General features: G+C 35.8%; 1 protein-coding gene and 1 long non-coding RNA gene across 3 annotated transcripts; both read right to left on the bottom strand.

Moving 5' to 3' along the window:
* Positions 1-7909: 7909 nt before the first annotated feature.
* LOC114283353 (uncharacterized) lies at positions 7910-15789 on the bottom strand. 2 transcript variants are annotated; one of them, XR_003636533.2, is made up of 3 exons: positions 15646-15786; positions 14360-14395; positions 7910-8202 (listed from the first exon to the last, which is right to left on the bottom strand). It is a non-coding gene; the product is annotated as an uncharacterized LOC114283353 (long non-coding RNA). The 2 variants fall into 2 exon arrangements; XR_014344521.1 differs by lacking the exon at positions 7910-8202 and adding an exon at positions 12994-13593 and having other exon boundaries at positions 15646-15789.
* Positions 15790-25920: 10131 nt separating this feature from the next.
* LOC114283358 (uncharacterized) lies at positions 25921-26529 on the bottom strand. Its single transcript, XM_028226166.2, has one exon. It carries the CDS (start codon positions 26527-26529, stop codon positions 25921-25923), a length of 609 nt encoding a protein of 202 aa, XP_028081967.2.
* Positions 26530-27330: the final 801 nt, after the last annotated feature.

Raw genomic sequence — 27330 nt, forward strand, 5'->3', positions numbered from 1 at the left:
CACTTGTAGTATAATTATGCTTACCAGTCTAATATGCCTAATGAGTTAGGCTATTATTCTAGCTTGTGTTAGCTTGATTCCAGCACATTTTAGCTACTATTTTGACATGCTTTAAATCTGTTTTGGGTCGATTAAGTCCTTTGAGGCTTGATTTGCATGGCTATAGTGTAACGGTCTTCACTAGTCCATTGCTTTGAGGTCTTGAGCATGAAGTGTTTGAGTTATTTGCATGTTATAGCATCATTTAACATGTGATTTTAGTGCACATACCTCTGTCACACTCTCACTTTTATCACTCTTTCATTGCTTTTGAGAGTTGTGCTTTGTGTCTTGCTTGCGAGCCAATGTGTGAGCATGATTTTCTAACTTTTTATGCTTCAAATCCAGCATGAATTGGCCACTGTTTTGGCATGTTTAAGCTCTGTCCAGAGTTGGTTTGGTCATTTAAGCTTGATATTGCATGCCTCTAGTGTAATGCTCTTCACTAGCTTTAATGTTTTAGGCTCTTAACATGTTATGCACGTGTTGCTTGCATAGTTTAGTGTCTTTAGCATGCCATTCAGCACTAAAGGTCTGCAACCTCCCTCATTTCTTCATTTTTCCATTTGTTTTGAGGGTTGGTTGGCCTTAAGGTTGTGTTTAAGCTTGAGATAGAGTTTGTGCTCAATGGCTTTAACTCTCTTTGAGGGTTTCTACTAGTCAAAGGCATGATCTCTCTCATGTCTTAAATCGTCATTTGGTTGACCCTCTCGCATTAGAAGACTTTCACATTGGACTTAATCGGTTAAAGAGTTAATTGGTAAACTAAAATGTGTAAACAAGAATTGAGCAAAGTAAAGCATGAACAAGATAAGCATTTGTGTTGCATTGCATGTGTTTGGATCGGACGTTAATCCAAACACAAGAAATGTGAGATGTTTCATACTCAAAGTGATAAAACGTGTCACGTTTCTTGGTTGTTGTCATCCTTGATCATGCATGATGGGGTAATGACCCTTTGAGTCTATTTGTGCATTCACTAAGCTTGTACAAGCTTGACTTTTTGGCCATCATGCATCGAAGATGCTTGATTGGTGGCTTGAGAGCCAAACGCCACACTCCTTTGAGCTTGAGAAATGATGAGGAGAGTGACAGTGCACACATTTCCTGCAAAATGCCTTGCTTTGCCTTTGTTATTCTCTGTTGCAGCAAAAACAACATTTTGGAAAAGCAGGTGGCTGACTGGCCAGTTGCAGTAGCCGACCGGCCACTTACACTAGCCGACCGACCAGTTAAGGTGGTCGGTAGCCACTTTTTGTGGCCGACCAGCCACCAGTTCATTTTTGTGCAAAATTATCCCGTTCTGGAGTAGAAACAGTCTGGAGGTTGGTTCAGTGCTCAGATATCAAGGCAAGTGCAAACAGAGGCAACCGAAGGCAAGGCAATGGATTTTCAAGAAGACGTCAACCGATCATGCATATCTCCCTCGCCCGCGAGACCACTTTATCGCCTTAATTAGTTAGTATAGCTAATTATTCAAGTGTTGTAATATTTTAATTAGTTTGTGTAACTAGTTATTCAATTTCAATATGTTGTAATTAATTAGCTTAGAATAGTTAATTAGTTGGTTTGTAATAATTAGCTTAGCTTAGTGTAGCTTAGCTTATTTATTCGGACCCTCCTTCGAGAGGGCACACTGTTGTAATAAGTGTGCGTGCGTGTGTGCACGTCTTCCAACCCCACGTCTTTCTCCCTTTTATTTAACTACTTTCGATGGTTAGTTTAGGGATCATGTTTCAATTAGCATACCTTATGCTTGTATGTTTGCATCATTCATTTGTCTTGCATGCACCGGGCTCGACGCATCATTCAAAATGCATCGTATTTCAATACTTCTTTGAATACATGTATCAAATTGTTGCATTCATATGCTATCTTAGAGAGCCGAGCCTATTAGTTGCATTATTGCATGTGTTGCATTAGGCATTTTGTATAGTTAGGATCATGCATATTTCTAACTAGCTTTTTGTTTTGGCTTGGAGTACACTGTAAGTGTTACGCTTTAGCATCTTCGCATGAGTGTGAGTGTTGCCATGATAGCATGCGTGTTTATTTGCTTAACTGCATGAATGCCTGTGGGTGAAGGCTTTATTGTCGGAATTGAGACAATTCGATGATTGTATGTTTTAAGCCCACTTTGCGAAGTGGCAAAATCTTGTTTTAAGCCCATCATGTTTGATGGAAAATCCGCGTTTTAGGCCACTTGAGAGTGGCACTTTCAAACTATTTTCAAAAACAAACATGAGTCGATTTGTTCTAACTCTTGCGACTTAGTCTATACTTGTATGTGTGCGCCACATAGTAAAGTTAGCTAATAATCTGGATAAGAACACATGAGGTTTATAAAATAACATATCATGGTAGTAGAGGCCGATCTTTAATCGGGCGAGCGAGGGTGCTCATTTCAGTACCTTCCCCTTTCGTACCCAAGTTCCCGAGCCTAGGCAACTTTGGTGATGACGGACACATGACCTTTGGCACGAGTTAGGGTTTCCTAAATTTCCTAAAATAAAATATTTAGGTGGCGACTCTGTAATCTGGCAAAGCAGGCCAGTTTTGGCACTATTTGATTCAAAATCGATTTTCCAAACTGATTTGCCAGATTGGACTCTTTGGTGTTTATCAGTCTCACATTGCACAATGTGAGATTAGATTTAGAACCGTGATAGGAGTCCGAACTGTAGTAAGTCCAATTTGTGCCTCTCCGAAAGGGGGGCGCGTGAAGAAAGTCGGGTCTACAGTAACATGTCTTCCAAAGTCTGGATTGTTATTTCGGATTGCCTGTCACGACCCAAACCCGCCCCTATGGATTTAGTGCTGTAACCGGCCAGTAATCCTTAGATTACCAAAGGCCTCTGAACAAAATAATTTATAATTAGGGGCTACGAAAGCAAATATAGAAACATACATAGTTCATTGAGCTGTGGAGACATATATGGGACATAATTTTTTTTAAAACTTTATACACATATACGTGATGTCATAATGCAGTAGTCTTCGTCACATTCATTACAGATATAGCCAAAAGGGACTTAGCCCAATATACAGATAATAGAAAACTTGTTTTACACCCCAAAGAAGACAGGGTCTTAAACTCAAGCCATTTAAACTTAACTCGCTTGCAAAAAGGAACCTCCTTGAAGACACAATGGATGGCTAACAAAACTGATACGCCAAGTCCTCAATTCTGAGTCTGGTCTCGCGTCTGTTCACCTACATACATAATATAAATAGTGAGCGGAAGCCCAATGAACAATAACAGAGTAAAAGGGTTTAAATGAATGATGTCCATCACAAACATAACTTCAAATCTCTTATTGAACAGAAGCATATCTATATTCGTATTAGAAACAGAATCATAAACATATTCATAACATGAGTGGTATATCCGTTAGCATCAAACATATCTTTTTGGTCAAGCTTATTAAGTTCTATATTGGAACCTCCGGTACTGGGTAACATATTTCATACATGAGCTACAGTATTGTTTCCCTTGGGTGAGGGCCTATGCCACAGTATTATTTCCCCCGGACAAGGGCCTGGGCCACGGTATTATCTCCCCTGGGCGAGGGCCTTATGACCATAAGCAATAGTATTATGGCCCCTAGGCGAGGGCCTCTGCTAAGGATACCACATAAACATTTCAAAGAAGTGGATCATCATTCATGTAATCACATAACAACTTTTTGTAACATTCAAAAACAATTCATATCATATCATAATGTTCGGAAAGTATTTCATATCGAACAGAGCTTTACTAAGTTATTACTCACAGATAGTTTCACAGATAGCTTGGCAGCAAACCAATGGATCAACCGCTCACGGCGCGTGACCTACACCAATCATAATAGATACATATACTAAAACACACGCTTGGATTGTACATAACTTATTTCATTTTGTTCTTAGTGTGTTTCTAGCCTTCACTCTCATTATTGTGTCTTAGTCTTGGCCTAGGAATGCCTAGGATGCAATTAGGATGCCAAAATGGGCCTGGAAACACTTAACCAAACTTGTTGAAAACAGGGGTTTCGCTCGAGTGCAACTTTCTTCGCTCGAGCGGACATGTAAACATGTGAGGGGCCGCTCGAGTGCAGCTTCCTTCGCTCGAGGGGTCTGCAAACTTTGAAAAAGTACTGGTTGTGTGATTTTCACGCTCAACGGGCGCTTGACAGTCATTCAAGCATGAGACTCAGGTCCTCTCTCAAGCTCAACTCTTGTCGCTCGAGTGGTCTGCAAAAACACGAAACTTCTGGGAGCTTGCATTTCACGCTCGAGTGGACTTCTGGTCGCTCGAGCGAAAGTGTAAGATCACAGAGTGGTTGCTCGAGCATAAGTTTTGACACTCGAGCGGAGAGCAAAATTATGGGATTTCCAGATTGCTCTTCTCAGCTCAAAACTCAAATTTAAAGTTGTGAAACAAGGTCTTGTGGGCCAAAAACTTGAGGAAACTATAGGAAACAATTGTAAATGGTGAAACCATGGTGAATTCAAAATCATTTCACAAGATCAAGGCCTAGGAGCTTGCCAATTGTTCGAGACAAAACCCAAATCCTTAAATTGTTCGAGACAAAACCCAAATCTTTAAAAACATAACATCATATATCATGCATGTAAAGGTGCAAGTTCAAAGCTTTCAAAACATGATCCAATGAGGTGTCTAACTCAAAAACATGTTAAATTCTTAGAAGAAGATCAAGATAAAGACATGCAAGAGGAGATTCTTTGAAAATAACCTTAAATTGTGCTCAAATGAACATACATGCATGGTATGATCTATGTTCCTTCTTTCTAGCTCACTTCTCACAATAAACCACTCAATTCTTTAGAATTCATAAATTCACCAACTCAAGAACAGGATCAAAGGCTTGAATTCTTACCTTAGCTTGTCAATGTAAGAACTAGAAGCTTGATTCTTGTTGTTCTAAGTCCACTCCCTTCAAGTTCTAGCAAATTCTTTGGTTGAACTCAATTTCTCCTATCTCTCCCTCTTTCACATTTGTCTCTTGAAGGTTCAAAGATGATGAGAAAAAGGTGGCTCAAGTGGTGTGTATAGGCCTTATATAGGCTTAATTAGTGGTTTAATTAAATTAGTGCTTAAGCTACTCAATTAGACATTAATTAATCTAATTTAATCGCTCAGAATCAAATTTCAATTGAACCCGCCATAATGTTCTAAAATTTCCAAAGAACACATAAACCAAGTCAATTTTGTAATTGGATGCCAATAAGGCCTTCAATTCACAGAACAAAATAGAATCCAAACAGATATTTCTACATTAGACAGGTATGAGCACAAATAATGTAACACACATGTAGTTTTCTCAGAATTTCACCTTAATTATTGGGCATAATTAATCATGGTTAGCCAGCTAATCACAAGTCAGGGTTGTTACAGTCTTTCCCCCTTAAAGAGTTTGGTACTCCAAACTCGAATTACCTTCATTTTGGAAGAATATCGGATTTAACGGAAATAAGTCAGGGTATCTTTTCATCATGTCTTCTTCTGTCTACCAAGTCGCATAGGTTCCTCTGTGATTCAAAGTCACATGATAATTCTCTCCGACCTATGAGCAAACATGACAAATTCTTGATAGATTTCCAGCTCAATGCATCTACAACGGTATTTGCTTTCTCTGGATGATATAGAATTTGTAAGTCATAGTCTTTTATCAATTCCAACCATCTTCTCTGTCTTATGTTCAGTTTCTTCTGAGTAAAGAAATATTTTAAGCTTTTGTGATCGGTATACACTTCACAAGTTGCGCCGTACAGATAGTGACACCAAATTTTCAAAGCAAACACCACAGCTGCCAGTTCAAGATCATGAGTTTGGTAATTCTTTTCATGAGGACGGAGTTGCCGAGAGGCATAAGAAATTACTTTCCCATTTTGCATTAGTACACATCTCAAGCCTTTGTAGGAGGTATCCCTATAAATCTAGAACCCATTGGCTCCGTTAGGCAATGTCAGGATAGGTGTAGTTATTAGTCTAGTCTTCTTCTTGGAAAGCTGATTCTCGCTGATCGGCCCAATCAAATGGTACATTTTTTTGTGTTAATTGTGCTAGTGGCATAGCAAGTTTTGAAAAGTCTTTCACAAACCGACGATAATACCCTGCAAGCCCCAGAAAACTTCTAACTTCTGACACGTTGGTAGGTCTTGGCCAATCTATAATGGCTTTAATTTTCTGTGGGTCAACGAAGATACCATCCTTGTTGATTACATGTCCCAGAAATGTCACGCTGTCAAGTCAAAACTCACATTTGGACAATTTGCATACAATTTTTTTTCTCTCAAAATCTGTAGAGTAGTTCTCAAGTGGCTTTCATGTTCTTCCCTCTTTTTAGAATAAATCAAGATATCATCAATAAACACAACGATAAATTCATCGAGATATTGTTTACAAACCTGATTCATTAGGTCCATAAAAGCCGCTGGTACATTTGTTAACCCGAATGGCATGACCAAAAATTCACAGTACCCGTATCTAGTTCTGAATATTGTTTTCTCTATATCTTCTGCTTTAACTTTTAACTGATGATAGCCTGATCGGAGGTCAATTTTAGAAAACACTTGGGCTTCCTGAAGTTGGTCAAATAAATCATCTATCCGGGGCAATGGATATTTATTCTTGATAGTTACTCTATTCAGTTCCCAATAATCTATACATAATCTCAAGGACCTATCATTCTTCTTAACAAACAAAATTGGAGCACCCTAAGGTGAAATGATCAGACGGATGAATTTCTTGTTTAACAGTTCTTAAAGTTGGGTTTTCAATTCTTTCAGTTATGAGGTTGACATTCTGTAAAGGGTCTTGGAAATAGGTTCTGTTCCCGGTGTTACTTCAATAGTGAACTCAATTTCCCTATCAACTAAGTCTCCAGGCAAGTCATTTGGAAACACATCGGGAAATTCACAAGCTACAAGAATAGTTTCCACATTAGAATTATTAGAAATCTCAATCAAAACACAACACATATAACCCTTACATCCCTTCCTAAGCAGTTTAACAGCTTTCATAGCAGAAATCAGGTATGGGGGGGGGGGGGGAAATTACCCCATTCCCAGTAAACACAAACTCAGGTAAGCCAGGTGGACGAAATACAACAGATTTATTCACACAGTCAATAGTCGCACAATACTTCGTTAACCAGTCCATACCCAGTATACAGTCAAAATGATCAATTCCCAACGGCAATAAGTCAACATACAACATCACATTACCAATCACAATATCACAGAATGGAGAAGTAAAAGATTCGGATTCAATTTCAAGAAGGGCCGGTCATTTCCAAAAAAGAAACAGAATATAGAATCTTCCAGTAGCTCTAGCCAGAGTAGTGGCTCTATTCTAAACTGTCCTGATTGTGGAAGAAAGCATAAGGGAATATGTCATCGTGCATCTGGTGCTTGTTACCGGTGTGGCAAAGTTGGCAATATGATAAAAGATTGTCCACTTGGGCTCGAGAATGCCAATCGCCTTGCAGCAAGTTCAGCTAGGTTAGCTTCGGTGGCCAGGTCAAATACTAGAACTAATGTCAGGGGTAACACTGGGAATGAAACGTTGAGGCAAGGGAGAGTGTTCACACTAGTGCCCGGAGATGTACAAAACACCGAGTCTGTGGTGTCAGGTATAACTTCCATTTGTGTCCAAAATACATATGTCTTGATATATTCTGGTTCTACACACTCATTTGTGTCGCATGCCTTTTCTCGAAAATTAACTAGACCCTTAGAATCCATGAATTATTTATTGTCTGTATCTACGCCATCTGGGGGTTCTATGATATGTGCATATATATATCCAGCGGCCTCTGAAACAGAATCACAAAATAAAGGGCTAGCGGAAGCAAAAACATATATATAATCGTCCAATGAGCTGTGCTGACTTATATGAAATAGAGATTTTTAACTTTATGTACAATGTCCAAAAGCCATTCTTACATTATACCCACATACATTATAGTCAAGTAAGAAGAGATTAAACCCCATATACAAAAAGTTGTCTTAAACCTTAACAGAGAAAACAAAAGTTAAGTCAATCACAAGGGCTTGAACACATGACATATTCGGAACCTCCACGAGAGGCGCAATGGTTGGCTTTACAAAACAGAAGTCCAGACAAAAGTCTTCAGGCCTGATCTCCAGAACGCTCACCTATACATATATATACACACAGTGAGCTAAAACCCAGTGAATAACATTAGGTAAAGAGGTTAGTGAACGAATTCCAAACATGTATTCATAAATAGATAATAACATAATCATCCTCATATCAGAACATAATAATGGCACATCTAATAGAACATAACACATCATCTTGCGACTAGAGTAATTAGTTCCGGATACCGATTAAACACATCACCACTTTGACAAGTAGCTAACGAGATCTCGTAATCACATATATGTCATGGACCCATATTAACATGCTATCCCCCATGACTTGGGACTATTTATGGATGCCATAATAGATTTCAAACATAGGACATTCGTTCACGTAAACAAATATGATTTCAGAAATCATAACTTATCAAATCATATTTGGAACATAAGTCATATGAACATATCTTTACAATAACGTTACTCACATTGAGCTTCCAAAAACGATTAGTCAGTCTTTGAGTCTTGACCTACAAACACAAATGTATATAGCACAAAACATGTCTCATTATCACTCATTCATATGGCCATTCATGGCTTAGCTTTCTTGCTTTAACTTCTTATTCATTCCATGTCACATAGCTTGTTCATATTGAACCACATACTTGGACTTGACACACAATTTCTAATTCACTTACGTATGTTGTTTCTTAGCTTATTAATCCTCAATGGCTCGTAAATCATGCCTAAGAATGCTTGAAAAGAAATGGGAGCAAAGATTTGTACTTAAAACATCTTTTGAAAACATGCTGAAAATAAACTGTTGGCTGGAACCAGCTTTTCGTGGCTAGAGCCAGCTGAAGGAAAAAACTGAGCTCGCTCGAGCCACCACTTCTTCGCTTGAGCTAGCTTTTGCAGAGTTCAAAATATTGGGAGCTCGTAATGTTGGCTCGAGCCACCACTTTGTCACTCGAGCCAGCTATGAAATTCTGGGTTTTTAAAACATAACTGTGAAATTCTGGGTTTTTAAAACATAAAGTTTGAGCTCCAAACACAAATTCAAAGCCTTGGGTCATGCCTAGCTCATTCAAAAACACAATACTTTAGAAAACATATATACATGACCCCTTAAAAACCATTTGCTTTGAAATCTCATGAATTTACCAAAACTGAACTCAAAGCTCTTGCATGTAAAATTTTCAAACTATTTTCATGATTTCTTCAAAACATGCAAATGGTTGTTATGAACCCATGAATTTCCAAAATATTATGCAAGATATGAACTCACATGCTTGCAATGGCTTCAAAACTCAAACTCAAAATGATGGCACCAAAGGTTAATCTCCAAGAATGCACATGCAAGTCATCTACAAGCTTAAAGACCCATTTCTCTTACTAATTTCATGAAATTAGTTCAAAGATATGTTGAAATCATGATGCATGGAGGATTTACAATAGAAATTAGTCATAGAATTCTTACCCAAAGCTTTAATTTCAGAAATATGGGATGAATCTTCCTAGTTTTCTTCTTCTTCTTCTTCTTCTTCTTCTTCTTCAAACTTTTGAGCTCTCTCTCTCTAAAGCCAAACTCTCTCTCCCTCTCTAGCTTGAACTCTCTCAGCATAAAGAATCAAATGAGAAAAATGTATAATACAAACATTCTCTCACTCAAGCTGAATATACACATACACACACCTCACTTCTCATCAAAAATGCCCATGTGGTTATGTATGCAAGGCTCCAACACACACAAGGGTTGTGATCCGCTATATTCAACATCACCAAATGCCTAACCCAGATTTCTCAATACACCTACACAGATTTCTCAGCACACATCCACTAAAGGATTTTAATCCACCACACCTAACATTACAAAATGCCTTAGCACATCATACACTTAATCACATCTTGGATCATTAACAAGATTAGATTAGGTACCAATTGTGCATCATTTAAATCAAACACAAGTAGCCATACCTAAGGGTGTGCGCGGTGCGGTTCGGGCGGTTTGAGAGTAAAATTACAAACCGAATGACGGGTTAACGGATTAGCGGATTGACAAATTGCGGTTTGGGCAGTTTTTGGCGGATTGAAGAATATTCTAATTAATTATCACACATTTGCATAATATATAACACTAATTTGTATAATATTTTTTAGATATATAACACAAAGTAATTTTATATAATATGTTTCATATATATAACCACTAATTTGTAATAAATTTTATATCTTAAATCTCTCTTACACTCATTTTTACATTGATATTTCACTGGAAATTAAAAAATATATATGTATTTAGTATAGCGGAGCGGAGCGGTTCGGTTGGCGGATTATAAAATTTAAAGTTTAAACCATGGTTAGTGATTAGAGCGGTGCGGATTGATGCGGATCGGTGCGGTTTTAGCATATTAGACGGTATTTTGCACAGCCCTAGCCATACCTAACCAAGGTTAGCACAAAATTCAATTAATCCAAAATAGTTCCCATTAAGGCTCAATTTAATCATATATTTTATTGAATTGAATCAATTTTTAACAAAACTACTCATATGGTTCCAAATATTTCCATTAGTCTCTCCATGTACTCAAATTCGGTTTCTGAAAGCATTTAGGCTAACAATTTCATATTCAAAGCAGAAATCATGACAAATAATTTTCAAATCAGACAGATATGCACAAATTACTACAAGGCACATATCACAATTAATAATAACACATATTTCCATTCGCTTAGGTACATAATCAATAGTTCGACAGTTGTTCTAAGTTCATCAGTTCTCAAAATCACATCAGAGTCATGTATCATAATAGTTCATATTGAAGTGTTTCAGGTCATATACAATGTTGCATTCTCCAAATAAGTTCACATGTAGGTGGACAGGTATGCAGTTGTTCATATTAAGGATATGTATCACGGTCACTATAATATTAACATGCATCACAGATTATGAAAAGTCTAAATTAATTCAATTTTATATTTTGAAGAGAAAGAGAAAAAGCTTTAGAAAAATCAAGTTTATGAAAAATTGGAGTTAATCTTAAAGTTAGACAAAGTTTTGATTTCATTATGAAAATTAGGAATTTCTTTAATTTTGATTTTTAATCCATGCATGTAATTTAATTTAAAAGTGTTGTTCAATTCAAATATATTTTGGAACATCTATGATCATAAATTAAGTATTTGGTTAAAGATGGAGTTAATAACTTTAAATTCTAAGAAATTGATTTTGCTATAAAGAAAATGAATTAAATCTAAGTTTGGACAAATTAAGGAATGAATTATAATCTTACTTTGAGAATCAAAAATTAGTTTGATTTTGATTTAAATTTCGTACATGCAAATATTTTTGAAAGGGCCTTATAGATTCAATTTTAAGTTTCATAAAAACAAAGAAAGAATTGAAAGATGATGTTTAAACATGAAATCCAAGGTTTAAATTTGAATTAAAATCTTGGAATTTTGAAGTATAAGTGGAATTAACTTTAAATATATGTAATTGGGAATGTTTTTGCATATTCGAGTGAGTCATGCATGAATTTGAAGCCTTGATATTGTGTTTTGAAGTTTAAACAACATTCTGGAAAACCCAGAATTCGTCATCATCGCTCGAGTGAAGAAGTTGTCGCTCGAGCGTAGAATGCAAGCAACCAGTATTTTTGCAGACCAAGGGGTTCGCTCGAGTGACCAATGTTGCGCTCGAGCGAAGAGTCCTGTTTCAGAAAATTTTGAAGCTTTGTTTCATATTTCAATTTTTGTTCTCTTTCACTTCCAAGCATTCTTAGGCATGACACAACAGGATTAATAAACTACTAATCAACATTAATTAGTAGATTAAAGAATAAGTTATTGACTTAGTGGTAATTGATTAAGAAGCCAAGTAAGAAATTGGTTTATTCAGAAAAGAATAATTTAGTAATGAAAGAATATGTGAAATGAGAACCCGATTCATTTGAATAAGAAAGAATTAGCATAGTAGACCTTCGGATTATTTAGACAAAAGACATGAGAAGTCAAGTTTGATCAAGGAAGTAATATTGTGTTTCAATGTGTATATGCTATGTGTTTGTGTAGGTCACGCGCTATTGTCAGCCTGATCTGCTTCTACAACTATTTGTGAGTAATAACTTAGTAAAACTATGTTCGATATGCAATACTTTATGAATATTATGATATGATATGAACTGTTTCTAAATGATACAAAAGGTAATTTTGTGATTACATGAATGATGATCCAATTATTTGAAATGTCTTTGTGGTATCCTTAGTGGAGGCCCTCGCCCAGGGGAAATAATACTGTGGATTATGGTCATGAGGCCCTCGCTCGGGGGAGATAATACCGTGGCCCAGGCCCTCGACCGGGGGAAATAATACTGTGGCACAGGCCCTCGCCCGGGGGAAACAATACCGTGGCCCACATATGAGATATGTTACCCGGTACCAGATGTTTCATTATGGAACTTGATATGCTTGACCAACATGATGTGTTACGCTAAAGGAAGTACCACACATGATTTGAATATGAATATGACTCTGTTTCTGATACGAATACGAACATGACTATGTTTCTGATTTGATAAGAGATTTGAAATCTGATTTCTGAATTTGATATGTACATCATTCATTAAAATCTTTACTCTGTTATTATTCACTGGGCTTTAGCTCATTGTATTATTTATGTATGTAGGTGATCAGGCGTGTGACCAGGCCTAGAGCTTCTGCCTGGATTCTGTTTTGTCAGCCAACCTATGTGCCTCCCGTGGAGGTTCCGGATATGTCTAGTGGTTATGGATAAGTGCATGAAGTTCAAGTTTCGTTTTCTTATTTGGTTAAACAAGTCTTTGCTTATTTTGTAAATAGGGTTAAGTCCCCTTTTGTTTAATCTGTATATATATGATGACGTAAGGGTGATGTGTAAATATGTATATAAAAAGTTTAAAATTTTTCTGTCTCATATAAGTCTGCACAACTCAATGGACGTTTTATATTTGTTATTTGCTTCCGCTAGCCCATAATATTATGTTAATTTGTCTTAGAGGCCTTCGGTAATCCCAAGATTACTGGCCGGTTATGATGCTAAACCTAAACCCGCCCCTATAGGTTTAGCGTCGTAACCGACCAGTAATCCAAGATTACCTTGCCTCAAAGACAAAATTTCAAAATATTTATAATCATATTGGGGCCTAAAGCGGAAGTAAAACAAAAATAAAAATATTCATTGAGCTTGTACCTACATGATACAAAAAAAATTATAAACATATAAAAATCTTATATATCTCACACACATATACATTTAAGACTCAGCAAAATACAATACTCTGACAAAGCTAAGGGGCTGATTTTCTTGGCTCTACTTGAGCCTAACTTGCTCCATTCTGGAAGCTTTTCAAAAGGCTGACACGGGTAGACTCCGAGGCTTTCTCTTTCCTTGTTGCTTAGTTTGCTCACCTACATATACATATAAATAATGAACTAAAGCCCAGTAAGTAATAACAGAATAAAGAGGTTAAGTGAATGAAGTTTGACGATAATACAAAAACCTATCTTACAATTTCGAAACGAATCTTAAATCATTTTTAAAGTAAGGCATTTGCCTTATTATATCAAATTTATAACAAAACAATTTCCATATCAAATCATTGTTTTCATTTTCTGAAACAATCTATTTGAATAGGCAAAACAATTCGATTAGCCATTATATCAATCCTTTGCAATGGAAAAACCATTGTTCGATAGCGATTTCCATACAATTCCGATTTCAAACCAATTCTCAATGATTCGTGTCAATTTCAATCCAATTCTCAATGATCCATATCAAAACTCATTCAATTACAATTTACGTAGTACACCCAATAAAGTAACAATGTATCAATAACAATGGGAACTCAAGAATGGGACCACAATGGGTCAATCAATATATCATATCCAATGTAACCATTAAGGTCTAACAGCAGAGATTTCTGTATTTCAATTATCCAATGGGCCACGGTATTGTTTCCCCCGGGCGAGGGCCAATGGGCCATGGTATTAATTTTCCCCAGGCAAGGGTCTATTTAAAGGATGCCACGAGTTTGTTTACAAAAATGAACTTCATTCATTAGTAACAAATAGTACTTCGATAAACCATTCAATCAATCATGTATCGATGTCGATAAAAATAACATTTTTGAAAATAAATATCACTTGAACATATCTTTATAAAGTTATTACTCACAGTGGGTTAAGTCGATATAAGGCTTCGGACGTCCACCTATACAAATCACATAACAAAGATACAATATAAGCTCCATTCAATATTCATTTCATTTTAATTCAACTCTCTTTATATGTTTCTACCTTATTTCATGACTATATGAGTCCAATTGGTGCCTAAGAATACTTAGAATGTCACGAGGATGCAAATAGGCACTTAGAAGAGTTAGTCAAAAATTGCTGAAAATAGGGTCTTCGCTCGAGCACACCTTTGGTCGCTCGAGCGGTCTACAAAGCTTTGTAAAAAAAATACTGGATGGCTTCAAAGTTCACTCGAGCGGTGACTTTTCTGCTCGAGCGGTCTGCAAATTTTCTGTGTTTTTGAAAACCAACAAAAATAATTCCCAAACATATTTTCAAAACTTTGACTCTTGCATGAACCAATTTAAACATGTAATTTTATTAATAAAGATGAACCCTTAACTGATTTTCTAATTTCTAATACAAAAATCTCTTTGATCATAATAATTTCATGAATATAATAATTTCAACATTTTTCTTCTTTTGTGTTATAAAACATAAAATTAGAGTTATAAAGCTCTTTAAAAGAAATATTCCCATATATGAAATTCAAATCAAAATCAAACTAATTTTTGATTCTCAAGTATAAATTGTAATTTATTCCCAAATTTGTCCAAATTTAGGTTTAATTCATTTTCTTTATATCAAACCCACAAATTTTAAAATATGAATTAAACTTTCTAAACTCTTGAAATTTCATGATGTATGTAAAAAATAGAACCCGATTTCATTATTAATAACAAAAATCAAACTTATCGAATGAATTACAAAATCAATTTCTTAGAATTTCAACTTAACTTAATTTGAAACCAAAAACTTAATTTATGATCATAGATGTTCCAAAATGTGTCTAAATTGAATAAAACTTTTAAATCAAATTACATGCATGGATTAAAAATCAAAATCAAACAAATTCCTAATTTTCAAAACTTTTCCTTTGTCTCTTCAAAATATGAGATTGAATTAATTCAAATTCTTCAAAATCCATGATGCATGTATAATTAGAGTATTAAACTTGTAGAATTTACTTCTACATGTAACAATGAGGCTTAATTTCATACAAGATCACAACATCAAACCAAAAATAATTAATTTCCATAACATGAACCTAACTTAATCTCTTCATCTTTGTTTTCTAATTTCTTCCAAATTATATGAAATTGAACTCAAACTCATCATTAATTTCAAGCGTAATACATGAATTCTAATTAAGGTTGCAATCCTTACCTTTAATCTTAAATTTGATAGTTTCTTGATGATCTTCCATTTTCCTTTCTTGAATTTCCTTCAAAACCCTTCAGCACAAAGCTCGCTCTCTCTCTCTCTCTCTCACGATTTTTCCCAACTCAAAGAAAGGAAAAGTTGCCTACTCTCTCTCCTTATGTTGACACTTATACACGTACACACACAGCTTTCTCTGCACACCCACCTCCAAATACACTCTCAATTTTAGACCATTTATAATTCAATTTATGATTAGGATTGATTTAATTAAGCAACACTTAATCTAATTAAATTTTGATTATCACATAATTAAATTAATCATAACCAATCACCAATCCCACATAATTTAATTAGTCTAATTGGCTTCAATTAAGGCCCAATTAATTATATTTAATTTTTACCATTCTGAATCATATTTTTAATCAAACTCCCGAAAGGCTCTAAATATTAAATTAAGATTATTGCCATCATCAATTTTGATTTCTCAAATCGATTTGGCTTTCAGTTTCTGATCACACTCAAAATTTTCGTCAATAAATTACACATTCAAATTGGATACCTCAAAAATAGATTTAATTCATAATAATCATAATTTCTCAAACCTTATAACATAATTAACTTAATTAACTCCGATTTGGACCCAATTAATCCAATCTTGACTTTACTAAACTGAACTAAATATTAATTAAACGCCCAAATGGGTTCATAATTAAAATTAAATTGATTCAACTTATTAATTTCACTTCCTTAAGCAATTTGGACCCTTAATTTCTAATTCCAAAATAAATCTTTAATAGAATCATATACGAATTAGATTCCACAATTCTCATAAACCCCAAATTAAATTAAAATAACGACTAATTAAAATCTCAAATCTCCTTAATTAACTAAATATAAAATATTATACGTGGTGGGGTCATTACAATCTCTCATTCTTTGAAAGTTTGATCCTTCAAACTTAAGACACTTGTACCTGAAAACAAATCATATAGCTTTGCTTCATTTCATTCCTCTTTTCGAAGTAACTTCCTTACCATTCGATTTTCTCATCACAGGAGTTTGACTCATTCTCATTTATTTGTTGGTTAATAACCAAAATTGGTGATTCATTATAGTCCATATTTTCATCAAAGGTCATTTAGTAATGATCAATAACATATACTAGACCTTGAAGTCAACCTCATAACATTAAACCACGAAACATATTAATCACAATGTACTATCCTTGTCAATCACTTAATTCATATACTTCTATTCATCTATTCACATGTCTCCAATAAGTCAAATAATCTACATGTCTCCAAATCATTGAGGATTAATCACAAATGATATTCATGATCCAACTTAATTTCAAATAAATCAAAATACTCCATTATTGACATCCCATAGGAAGTCATCAAAATAGATTAGGTACTTGATATAACCTCAAATTCACCTTTTTTTTTTTTTTTGGTCCACAATTTCTCTGACCACAATAGCCTTATTGACAAATCAAATCGGGTGGGGATTTGTTCCATTAGTTCTAGAAGAAAAGTCATTTACTTTTGAAAGTCAAAGACAATTCACTCAGGCATATGGCCAACATTTACTGATCATATTCAACATTACATCCCAATAATCCATATTGAAAGCATTGAGTCAAATTCATAGTATAACATTTCCAAACAATATGGCTCCTCTAGATAACGAAGAAACACTTATCACATAACATTAATCCCAATAATCAACTCATTTATAACCAAATAGGTTGAAAGGGGAAAAAAAAAAAAAGAACGGGTTCTGAATCAATCATCACACAAATGTTCGTTCACAGGTAGTAAGGGTGCTCAATAGTGGTCTTGGCAAATCGAAGCATTCTCATCCAAATTGTTTCAACAACCTCAAATTAAGTTCCAAATGCCCAAGTAGATGAGTTCTAAATTTATCATAATTAATTGAACAAACATAGGAATATGCATTCTAACTCAAGACTTTTTGCATTTACTAGACATTCTACCACAAAACTGCCAAACACATTCTTTGATTCCTTAGTTGGCTAGTACTACATTGGCATAGACAATCTATGATTCATTATTTCCATACTCATTCAAATTCTCATGTGCGTGTACACATTAATTTATTTCAATCTTCAAGTGGCATTAAAGATATCATCAAATTATTTTTAAAAATAAATTTTTAACTAACACTAGAAGCGAACTTGTTTTTCAATGTTGACAATGCAATCTTAGCAAATAGAATCGTTCTCCTTCCAACATGAAATAGGCCAATCTTCATTGGTTTAGCCCTTAGTCACATTTTATTAATTCTAGTATTTTCGATCAAGTTTTAAGTAAACATATTCTAAATTTATCAAACATTTGGTAGAAAAGATTCACATAACCAAAATCTCAAAATTCTATATACATACTTAAAGTACTCCCTCACCTAACAATTGGCTTAGTTACTAATCTTTAAACTGACTATTTGACTTGGAATCTCCTTAAAATTTTATTATTTGAATAGTCCTTCATTAGTTGCTCTATCTCTCCACATTTGAAACATGCTCCCGAAATTCGATAACACACCCTGTATAACACTTGTAACAAATTGAATAATTTGGGGGTGAACTTATATCTTGCTTAAAATTACTTGTCTCTTCGGATTTTGCTTAACAATTAACACTCCACCTTTTAGTTATATTATGCAATTCCTTCTTTGACTTAACACTTTACTTTTTCTTCTAATCTCGCGGTTTCCCATAGCATTGTTGCATAGTTTTCATCATATTTTCTAGCATTTCTTCTATTTTGCCCAATTACTCCAACAAGGACTTAACTTCTATTTTGTACTTACTTCTCATCATCTTTTCCAAAAGTCACAAGTCAAAGGTGGAAAAGACTTGGGGTAACATTGGATAGCTTGAAACATAACATCACATATTCAACCATAATTAAACAATTTTTACAAGGACATTGGTAGGGTAACCTATTTATTCCCATGAAGTTGATCGAGAATTTTTGATTCGAAGGTACATCGGCCGAATGTGATTCCAATCAGACTTTTAAGGTCATCAACAAAAATATGAAACTCTATGGTTCATACAGTAGGTCCCTCACGCAAACAGTACATCATCTTCATATTAAATAATTTTCTAACTTTCAATCACCATAGTCCCATATACTTCATTGATCATCAAATATTTCAACTTTTCAAATATTCTCATAGTCTAATTTGACATATAACCTATACAGCTTTCATAACTTTCGTTAAAGATTTTAATTCCTTATAATACCGTGTTCCCACGAATCAATATGCTTGTACTCACCAATGTGCTATAATAAAAAATTACATTTCCCTCATGGCATTAAAAATTTTCACAACAGCTCTTAACTTCAATATTAAACTTATTAAACACACACATCCCAGTCTTCTTTACTCATCGAAATTCCAAAATAACCTTTAATTCTTATAATACTATATTCTCATAAATCATTGTACTTGTACTCACTAATATTTTCTTATAATGTGAAAAAGTTCCTCAATAGTTCTTGACTCTTGGCCCCATACCACACTTATTAAACAAACGCATTCCGATCCTCTTATAAGTATCAAAATCTCCTACTTAAATCTATTACACAAACACATACGTATTCTTAAATGCATAACTTATCACTTGCTTACTAGATGCATGCAACTTAAATTCATTCTAAACATTCTTATGCTCAATGGACACATGTGTGAGATATTAACTCGTATTCTGATACCACTCTATCAGTTTAAATATTAGTACCTAACCCAATTGTTAAGTGAATGAGTACTTTAAGCATGTGTATAGAATTTTGAGTTGTTATATCATATATGTTTTGGCTATGTGAATCTTTCCTACCTATGTTTGGCAGACTTAGGATACATTTAATTGGATTTTTGGGACTCAACTAGAGACTACTAAGATTATTAGAATATGACCAACACTTAAATTTATTGTAAAGAAGCTTGTATCTAGTACTACTTAGAAGAGTTAATACGAAATATAAAGTAAGAAAATATTTTTGTCGAAGTTATAAATGTATATTTCGTAAGAACCTCTTGAAACAAAGGAATTTGAATTAACTAAATTGTAAAGAATTGAGAAAGACAAAAGCTTAGTTCCAAATAATTTGATGATAGCTTTGATGCCGCTTGAAGGTCTAAATGATTTGGGAAATCAAAATTTGATGATGACAATAATCTTAATTTAATATTTGGAGCCTTTGAAAGTTTGATTAAAAATCTAATTTGGACTAATAAATTTAAATATAATTAATTGGGCTTAAAATGAGGTCAAATTAGACTAATTAAATTATGTAGGATTTGTGATTGGGCTAATCAAGATTAATTAAGATTAAATGATGGTCAATTAAAATGTAATTGATATATTAATTTATTTTTAATAAAATTATAATGCAAAAAGGGATGTTGGTGTGTTCTGGAAAGTTCAAGGCAACAATGCTATATACATATATATACATCATCAAGTGATGAGTGTGCTGGGACAAAATAGAGCCAAGAGGGAGAGAAAGAAGAACCGAGAGAGAGAGAGAGAGAGAGAGAGAGAATTGTGCTGGAGAATTCAAGTCAATGGAAAGGAATACAAGAAGAGAACCAAGGAGAGGAAGGAAAAGTTCAAGAATTTCAGCCAATTAAAGTTTAAGGTATGAAATTTATGCTTGATTTTGTAGAATCTTTGTATTACACTTGAAATTGAAGATGAGTTTGGGTTCAATTTCATGTAATTGGAAAGAAATAATGAAAGTAAGAGGTAATTTGAAGATTATGATGTAAATTGATGGGAATTGGGTTTTGCATGTTAAATTAAGTTAGGTTGAAGAATATGAGTTATGATTCCTTAAATTTGTTAAATTGGGTTCAATTTTGAGAATCATTCTTGAATTGAGTTCTATAAATTACATGCAACAAGAAATGTTTGAAGATTGGATCCATGCAATGGAGTTTATAAATGACTTTGAAGAAAAAGTTATAAAAATCACGAGTTCATGAAATTAGAGAGTTGATTTTGGAATTAAAGGAAGTTTTGATTTTATTACGAAAACTAGGAATTTGTTTGATCCATGCATGTAATTGTTCACCGATGAAGGGGACATACATTCCTTTACTTTGGACAATGTATGTTTTTGTATTTACTTTTGTCGAGCGTGAAAATCACCCAAGCAGTACTTTTTCAAAGTTTGCAGACTGCTCGAGCAAGGGAATCTGCGCTCGAGCGACCCCTCACATGTTTGTACGTCCGCTCGAGCAAAAGAGGAAGTAGAGGAGAATCAACCAAATATACTGAAATTAAAGTTTCTTACCTTATACTTTAATTTCAGTATATTACCTTAAACTTTAATTTCAGTATATTTGGTTGATTCTCCTCTAGTTCCTCTTTTCTTTTTCTTCATTTCTTTTTTTGATCCATAGCTTTTTCCTTGAGCCCTCTTCCATTTCCAACAACTCTTTTCTTCTCCAGTAACCAAGTAAATTGAGTACTCTCTCTCTCTCTCTCTCTCTCTCTTCATTTCTCTCTCTCACGGTTCCACTCCCTCTCTAGAACTTCTTCAACAATAAAAGAATATTTTCGAGGCCTTAATCAAAAGAGCAGACGTCGGAGGCCTTATATTGACCTAACCCACTGTGAGTAATAACTTTATAAAGATATGTTCAAGTGATATTTACTGTAACAACCCCGACTTGTGATTAGCTAGCTAACAATGATTAATTATGCCTAAGAAGTAACTAAGGTGAAATTCTGAGGAAATTGCATGTGCGTTGCATTATTTGTGCTCATATCTGTCTAATGTAGAAATATCTGTTTGGATTCTGTTTTGTTTTGTGAATTGAAGGTCTTATCGGCATCCGATTACTAAATTGACTTGGTTTATGTGTCATTTGGAATTTTTAGAACATTATGGCGGCTTTAATTGAATTTCGATTTGGAGCGACTAAATTAGATTAATTAATGTCCAATTGAGTAGTTTAAGTACCAGCTGAGTGCGTGTTTCATTATGTCTTTCTGCTATATGTATAGGTCACGCGCCACAAGTTATTTGATTTGTCTGTTCTGTAAGTGGAGCCATTTGTGAGTAATAACTCTGTAAAGTTATGTTTAACTTTAATTATTTTCTGATGCTATGAAATGATCAGTTTTCTAAAATGCAATGTTTTGTATGAATGAATGATTATCCAAATTTCTGAAATGTATTCATGGCATCCTTAGCACAAGGCCCTTGCCCGAGGGCAATAATACCGTGGTGTACAAGTACAAGGGCCTTGCCTGGGGGTAATAATACTGTGGTTCTCAAGGCCCTTGCCCGGGGGTAATAATACCGTAGTTTTCAGGGGTTCCGCTCGAGCGCAACTTTTTTCACTTGTGCGGACATATAAACATGTGAGGGGCTGCTCGAGCGCAACTTTCTTTGCTCAAGCAGTTTGCAAACTTTGAAAAATTACTAGTTATGTGATTTTCATGCTCGACAGACGCTCGACGGTTGCTTGAGCGTGAGACGTAGGCAGACAATAGCGCTTGGGCTATGGTATTATCTCCCCCGGGCAAAATAATACTGTGGCACAGGCCCTCACCCGAGGGAAACAATATCGTAGCCCACGTATGAGATACGTTACCCGGTATCGGAGGTTCCATAATGGAACTTGATATGCTTGATCAACATGATATGTTACGCTAAAAAAAGTACCACACATGATTTGAATATGAATATGACTTTGTTTCTGATACGAATACGAACATGACTATGTTTCTGATTTGTTAAGAGATTTGAAATCTGATTTCTGAATTTGATATGGACATCATTCATTAAAATCTTTATTTTGTTATTATTCACTGGGCTCCAGCTCACTATATTATTTATGTATGTAGGTGATTAGGCGTGTGATCAGGCCTAAAGCTTCTACCTGGATTCTATTTTGTCAGCCAACCTATGTGCCTCCCGTGGAGGTTTCAGATATGTCTAGTGGTTATGGCTAAGTGCATAAAGTTCAAGTTTCGTTTTCTTGTTTGGTTAAACAAGTCTTTGCTTATTTTATAAATAGGGTTAAGTTCCTTTTTGTCTAATCTATATATATATGATGACGTAAGGGTGATGTGTAAATATGTATATAAAAAGTTTAAAATTTTTCCGTCTCATATAAATTTGCACAGCTCAATAGATGTTGTATATTTGTTATTTGCTTCTGCTAACCCCTAATATTAAGCTAATCTGTGTCAGAGGCCTTCGGTAATCCAAGATTACTGGTCGGTTACGATGCTAAACCTATAGGAGCGGGTTTGAATCGTGACATTGCCCATCAGTTTGCGGGTGGTAAGTAGTGCTAAACTTCAGTGTGGTTCCCAGAGCCTCTTGCAATTTGTTCCATAAGTGAGACATGAAGCAGGGGTCTCGGTCAGACACGATTGAAACTGGGGTACCATACAACCGAATGATTTCTGTGATGTATAAAGTGAAAAATGCACTGACTTCGTCAATCGGTCTACTATAACCCATATTGCATCATTCTTTAAGACCGACTGAGGCAGCCTGACCACGAAGTCGATAGTAATGTGCTCCCATTTCCATTTAGGAATAGGGAGTGGCTGCAGCATTCCTGTAGGTCTCTGACGTTTTGCTTTAACACGCTGACAATGCAGGCATTTGGAGACATAGCTTGCTATGTCTCTTTTCATTCCTGTCCACCAGTAATGTTCCTTCAGATCATGGTACATCTTTATGTTGCCAAGGTTGACTGCAAACCTTGAGCTATGAGCTTCCACCAACATCTTCTTCTTGAGTTTCGGAATGTCGGGTACGCAAATTCAATTTTGAAATTTTAGTATCCCATTGCTTATAGTGAAATCAGGATTAGGTGTACTCCTTTACTCCTCGTACTTTTTCTTGAAAAGTTTATCTTCACATTGGCGTGCTCTGATTTCTTCAATCAAGGTAGGTTCCACAGTTATGTTGGCAAGTAGTCCATTGATCTTGCGAGAAACAAGAGTACATGCCAAACTTCTGGTCGTCTTTCAGCACAGTGCATCTGCCACCACGTTAGCTTTGCCTGGATGGTGATGGATCTCTACATCGTAGTCTTTCATAAATTCTAGGCACCGTTGTTGCCTCATATTTAGTTTATTCTGTGTAAATAGATATTTATGACTCTTATGGTCAGTGTAAATCTCACAGGTTGCACCGTAGAGATAATGCCGCCAGATCTTGAAAGTGAAGATCATTGCAGCTAATTCTAGATCACGAGTTGGGTAGTTCTTCTTATGAGTCTTCAGTTGTCGTGAGCCATAAGCAATGACTTTTTCGTTTTGTATAAGAACATAACCCAAACCATTATATGAGGCATCACTATAAATAACGAACCCATCTATTCCCGCGAGGAGTGCTAGTATAGGAGTTGACACATGTCTACTTTTTAACTCTTAGAAGCAACGCTCCTGTTTGTCAATCCATTTAAAGGGTGTGTTTTTCTGAGTTAGTTAGGTCAAGGGTGATGTTATCTTTGAGAAATCTTGCACGAAGCGTCGATAATAGCCAGCTAGACCCAAGAAACTTTGAATTTTTGACACATTAGTAGGTCGTGGCCAGTTCACGATTACTGTAACTTTTTGGGGGTCAACTGAGATGCCATCTTTGTTAATGACGTGACTGAGAAAGTGTACACTAGTGATCCAAAATTCACATTTTTTCAACTTGGCATAAAGTTTGTGATCATATAATGTTTGTAAAACCGTTCGCAAGTGCTGCTCATGGTCTTTCGGTGACTTGGAGTATATGAGAATGTCATCAATAAATACAATAACGAACTCGTCAAGATAGGGTTTGAACACTTGGTTCATGAGATCCATGAAGGTTGCTGGAGCATTTGTGACGCCAAATGGTATGACGAGAAACTCGTAGTGCCTGTAACGGGTACTAAAGGCAGTCTTTTTAATGCTTTCCATTTTGACTTTTAGTTGATAATAGCTAGAACGCAAGTCGATTTTGGAGAATACTTGAGCGACTTGAAGTTGATCGAACAAGTCATCAATTTGTGGCAGAGGGTACCGATTCTTGATGGTGACCTTGTTCAGCTCCCAGCAATCAATGTATAATCTCATGGTACCATCTTTTTTCTTTACGAATAGTACTGGAGCTCCCCAGGGTGAGGTACTAGGTCGAATGAAGCCTTTGTCCAGTAGTTTCTAAAGTTGAGTCTTTAGTTCTTTCATTTCTGTCATTAATATGCGGTAAGGGGCTTTTGATATTGGTTGGGTACCAAGTTGAGTTTCAATGGTGAATTTGATTTCCTGGTTAATTGGCGTACCGGGTAAATCTTTAGGAAAGACATCCGGGAATTCTCGAACCACGGGGATTGCATCAACGGTGGGGGCCTCTTTTTGTGTATCGATCACATAACAAATATAACTACAACAACCTTTTCTTAGAAGTCATTGGGCTATCATGGAGGATATAAAACAGGAAGGGGTGGAAATTTTGATTCCATCAAAGACAAGCTCGAGTTGGTTTAGGAACCGGAGGGAGACCTTTTTGACTTTACAATTGATAGAGGCATGGTTGGCAACCAGCCAATCCATCCCAAAGATCACACCAAAGTTCCCAATGTGAAGGGGAATCAAATCTACGTATAAGGTTTTGCCTTTTAAGGATATAGTACATGATCTATATACATCAGTACTACAGGCATGATTAGCAGAAGGAAAAGACACAGACAATACATATTCTAAGGGTTTGGGTGTTGATGCCAACTTGGCAGCAAAGTGTGGTGCAACAAACAAATGAGTTGAACTAGAGTCAATGAGAACATGAGCTAAATGACCACAGACAGAAAGTGTACCTGACATAACGTTTTCGGTAACTTCCAGTTTTCCAAGTACCAAAGCAAAAGCCCTTCCTTGGCTTTTTGGGTCCTTCCTTCCTTCTCCAGGTCCTGCGGGTTTTCTGATTAGGCCAGAGGGCCTAGTTGTAGGATTGATAAGCTTTGGAAAATCCCTCAGCAAGTGGCCAACTTGACCGCATTTAAAGCATGCTCCTGTATCTCAATGGCATTGTTCCCAATGAGCCCTTCCACACGTAGGGCAAGATGGAATGGTGCCACCTCTAGGGTTAGTAGAACCTTGATTGCCTGAGCTGGTTGTACTCGTATTCACCCTCTTGGGAGGCGCAACACTAGATCTTCTATTGTCTTGGTCCCAAAATCGCTTCTTTTGGCTTGGTTCCCTATAGCGTGTAGCTTTGATTCCTTTTTCTGCAATGTATGCTCAATCTACCACTTCCGCATAGGTTGGTAGTTTGAAAAGCTCAATCCTATCTTTGATTTAGCATCCAATCCTGTTTCGAATTTCCTTGCTTTTCGAGCTTCAATGGAGATGACATATGTCACAAATCGAGCGAGTTGTGTAAACTTACTCTCGTATTCAGCCACCGTCATGGTTGCTTGCTTTAGATGTATGAATTCCAAAGCCTTTTGTTCCCGCAGCGAATTTGGGAAGTATGTTTCATAAAATACTTCCAAGAATCTTACCCAAGTCACGATTTCTTCTTTCTCCAGGGTGAGAAAGCACCATTCCTGCACATTATCTTTAAAAGTAAAAGTGGTGAAAGTAACCTTCTGTCTTTCTGTGCAGGGTAAGGCGCAAAAAATCTTTTCCATGTCTTTGACCCAAGCGTCTGCTACCATTGGGTCTGGACCGCTAGTAAATGTGGTGGGTTTCAGATTCTGGAATTGTTTTATGGTAACCGGCTCTTCTCGCTGTTCTGGCATCCCATTGTTTATGTTAGTCTGCAAGGCTTGCAAAAAAGCTAGTAACCGCTCTTTCCATGATTCTTTCCATCGATTCAGTGCCACTAACTGATGATTCGCTTCCGTTACCATTATTGGCCATTCTTCAAAGTAATAAACGAGGCATTATATTCATAACGCAACATATATACCGTAATATATATAAAATACCAACTTTATTATTTTTACAATTAATATTACATCCTTGTCCAAAAGTCAAAATATGTTAGTGTCTCATCCTTATGGTACAAAAACAAAAGATGGATCAGAACCGATCATGGTTAGCTCACAAAAAAAAAAATAAAAATAAAAAAATAAATTCTTTTCTACAAGATCTAGATGGGCGGATCAAACAACCATGAGAAGTAATGTTGCATAAAAAGCTCAAATTCTCACCCTAACTGTACCACACCAAAACACATATACGCTGTCTGGACTGTGTAAATGGGGACGAACTGTATGTATCCCCAAAACGCTCAATCAACAATCTATCCAGGTATCTTGAGGTATGATAAGTCATTGCTAAAGTCAACATCTTGAATATTAATAATTTCCAACGAGTTAAGGACATTGGTGAAGATGTAGTCATCGGGATACACATTTCCCCTTCTTGCAACAAAATTTGGGGGCAAAGGGCCAATGATGTAGTGTGGGTGGTCATATCTTAAGGCAAGGCCGAGGACGAGGGTGGGTCCGAGATATCGTCCACGCGTGTAGGCATGGCTCTACCTTCACAATAAGTATGGTACATCAGTAGGATCAGTTTATATATAGATTGGCCGACCCATCAATTGGGCAAGGCCTGGATGTAGTCTCCTAATTATATTCTTCGAGTCTCCCCATCCTTCTAGAGAGGCAGGGGCGGGGTGCTTTGCTAAAATATCCTCCAAATCG

This window comes from Camellia sinensis, chromosome 11 (assembly GCF_055761805.1).
Source record: "Camellia sinensis isolate YWXY chromosome 11, ASM5576180v1, whole genome shotgun sequence".
In the NCBI taxonomy this organism is placed as follows: Eukaryota; Viridiplantae; Streptophyta; class Magnoliopsida; order Ericales; family Theaceae; genus Camellia; species Camellia sinensis.

Excerpts from the sequence above, each read along its gene's own strand:
- LOC114283358 (XM_028226166.2), bottom strand. The coding sequence starts at position 26,529 with ATGGTAACGGAAGCGAATCATCAGTTAGTGGCACTGAATCGATGGAAA.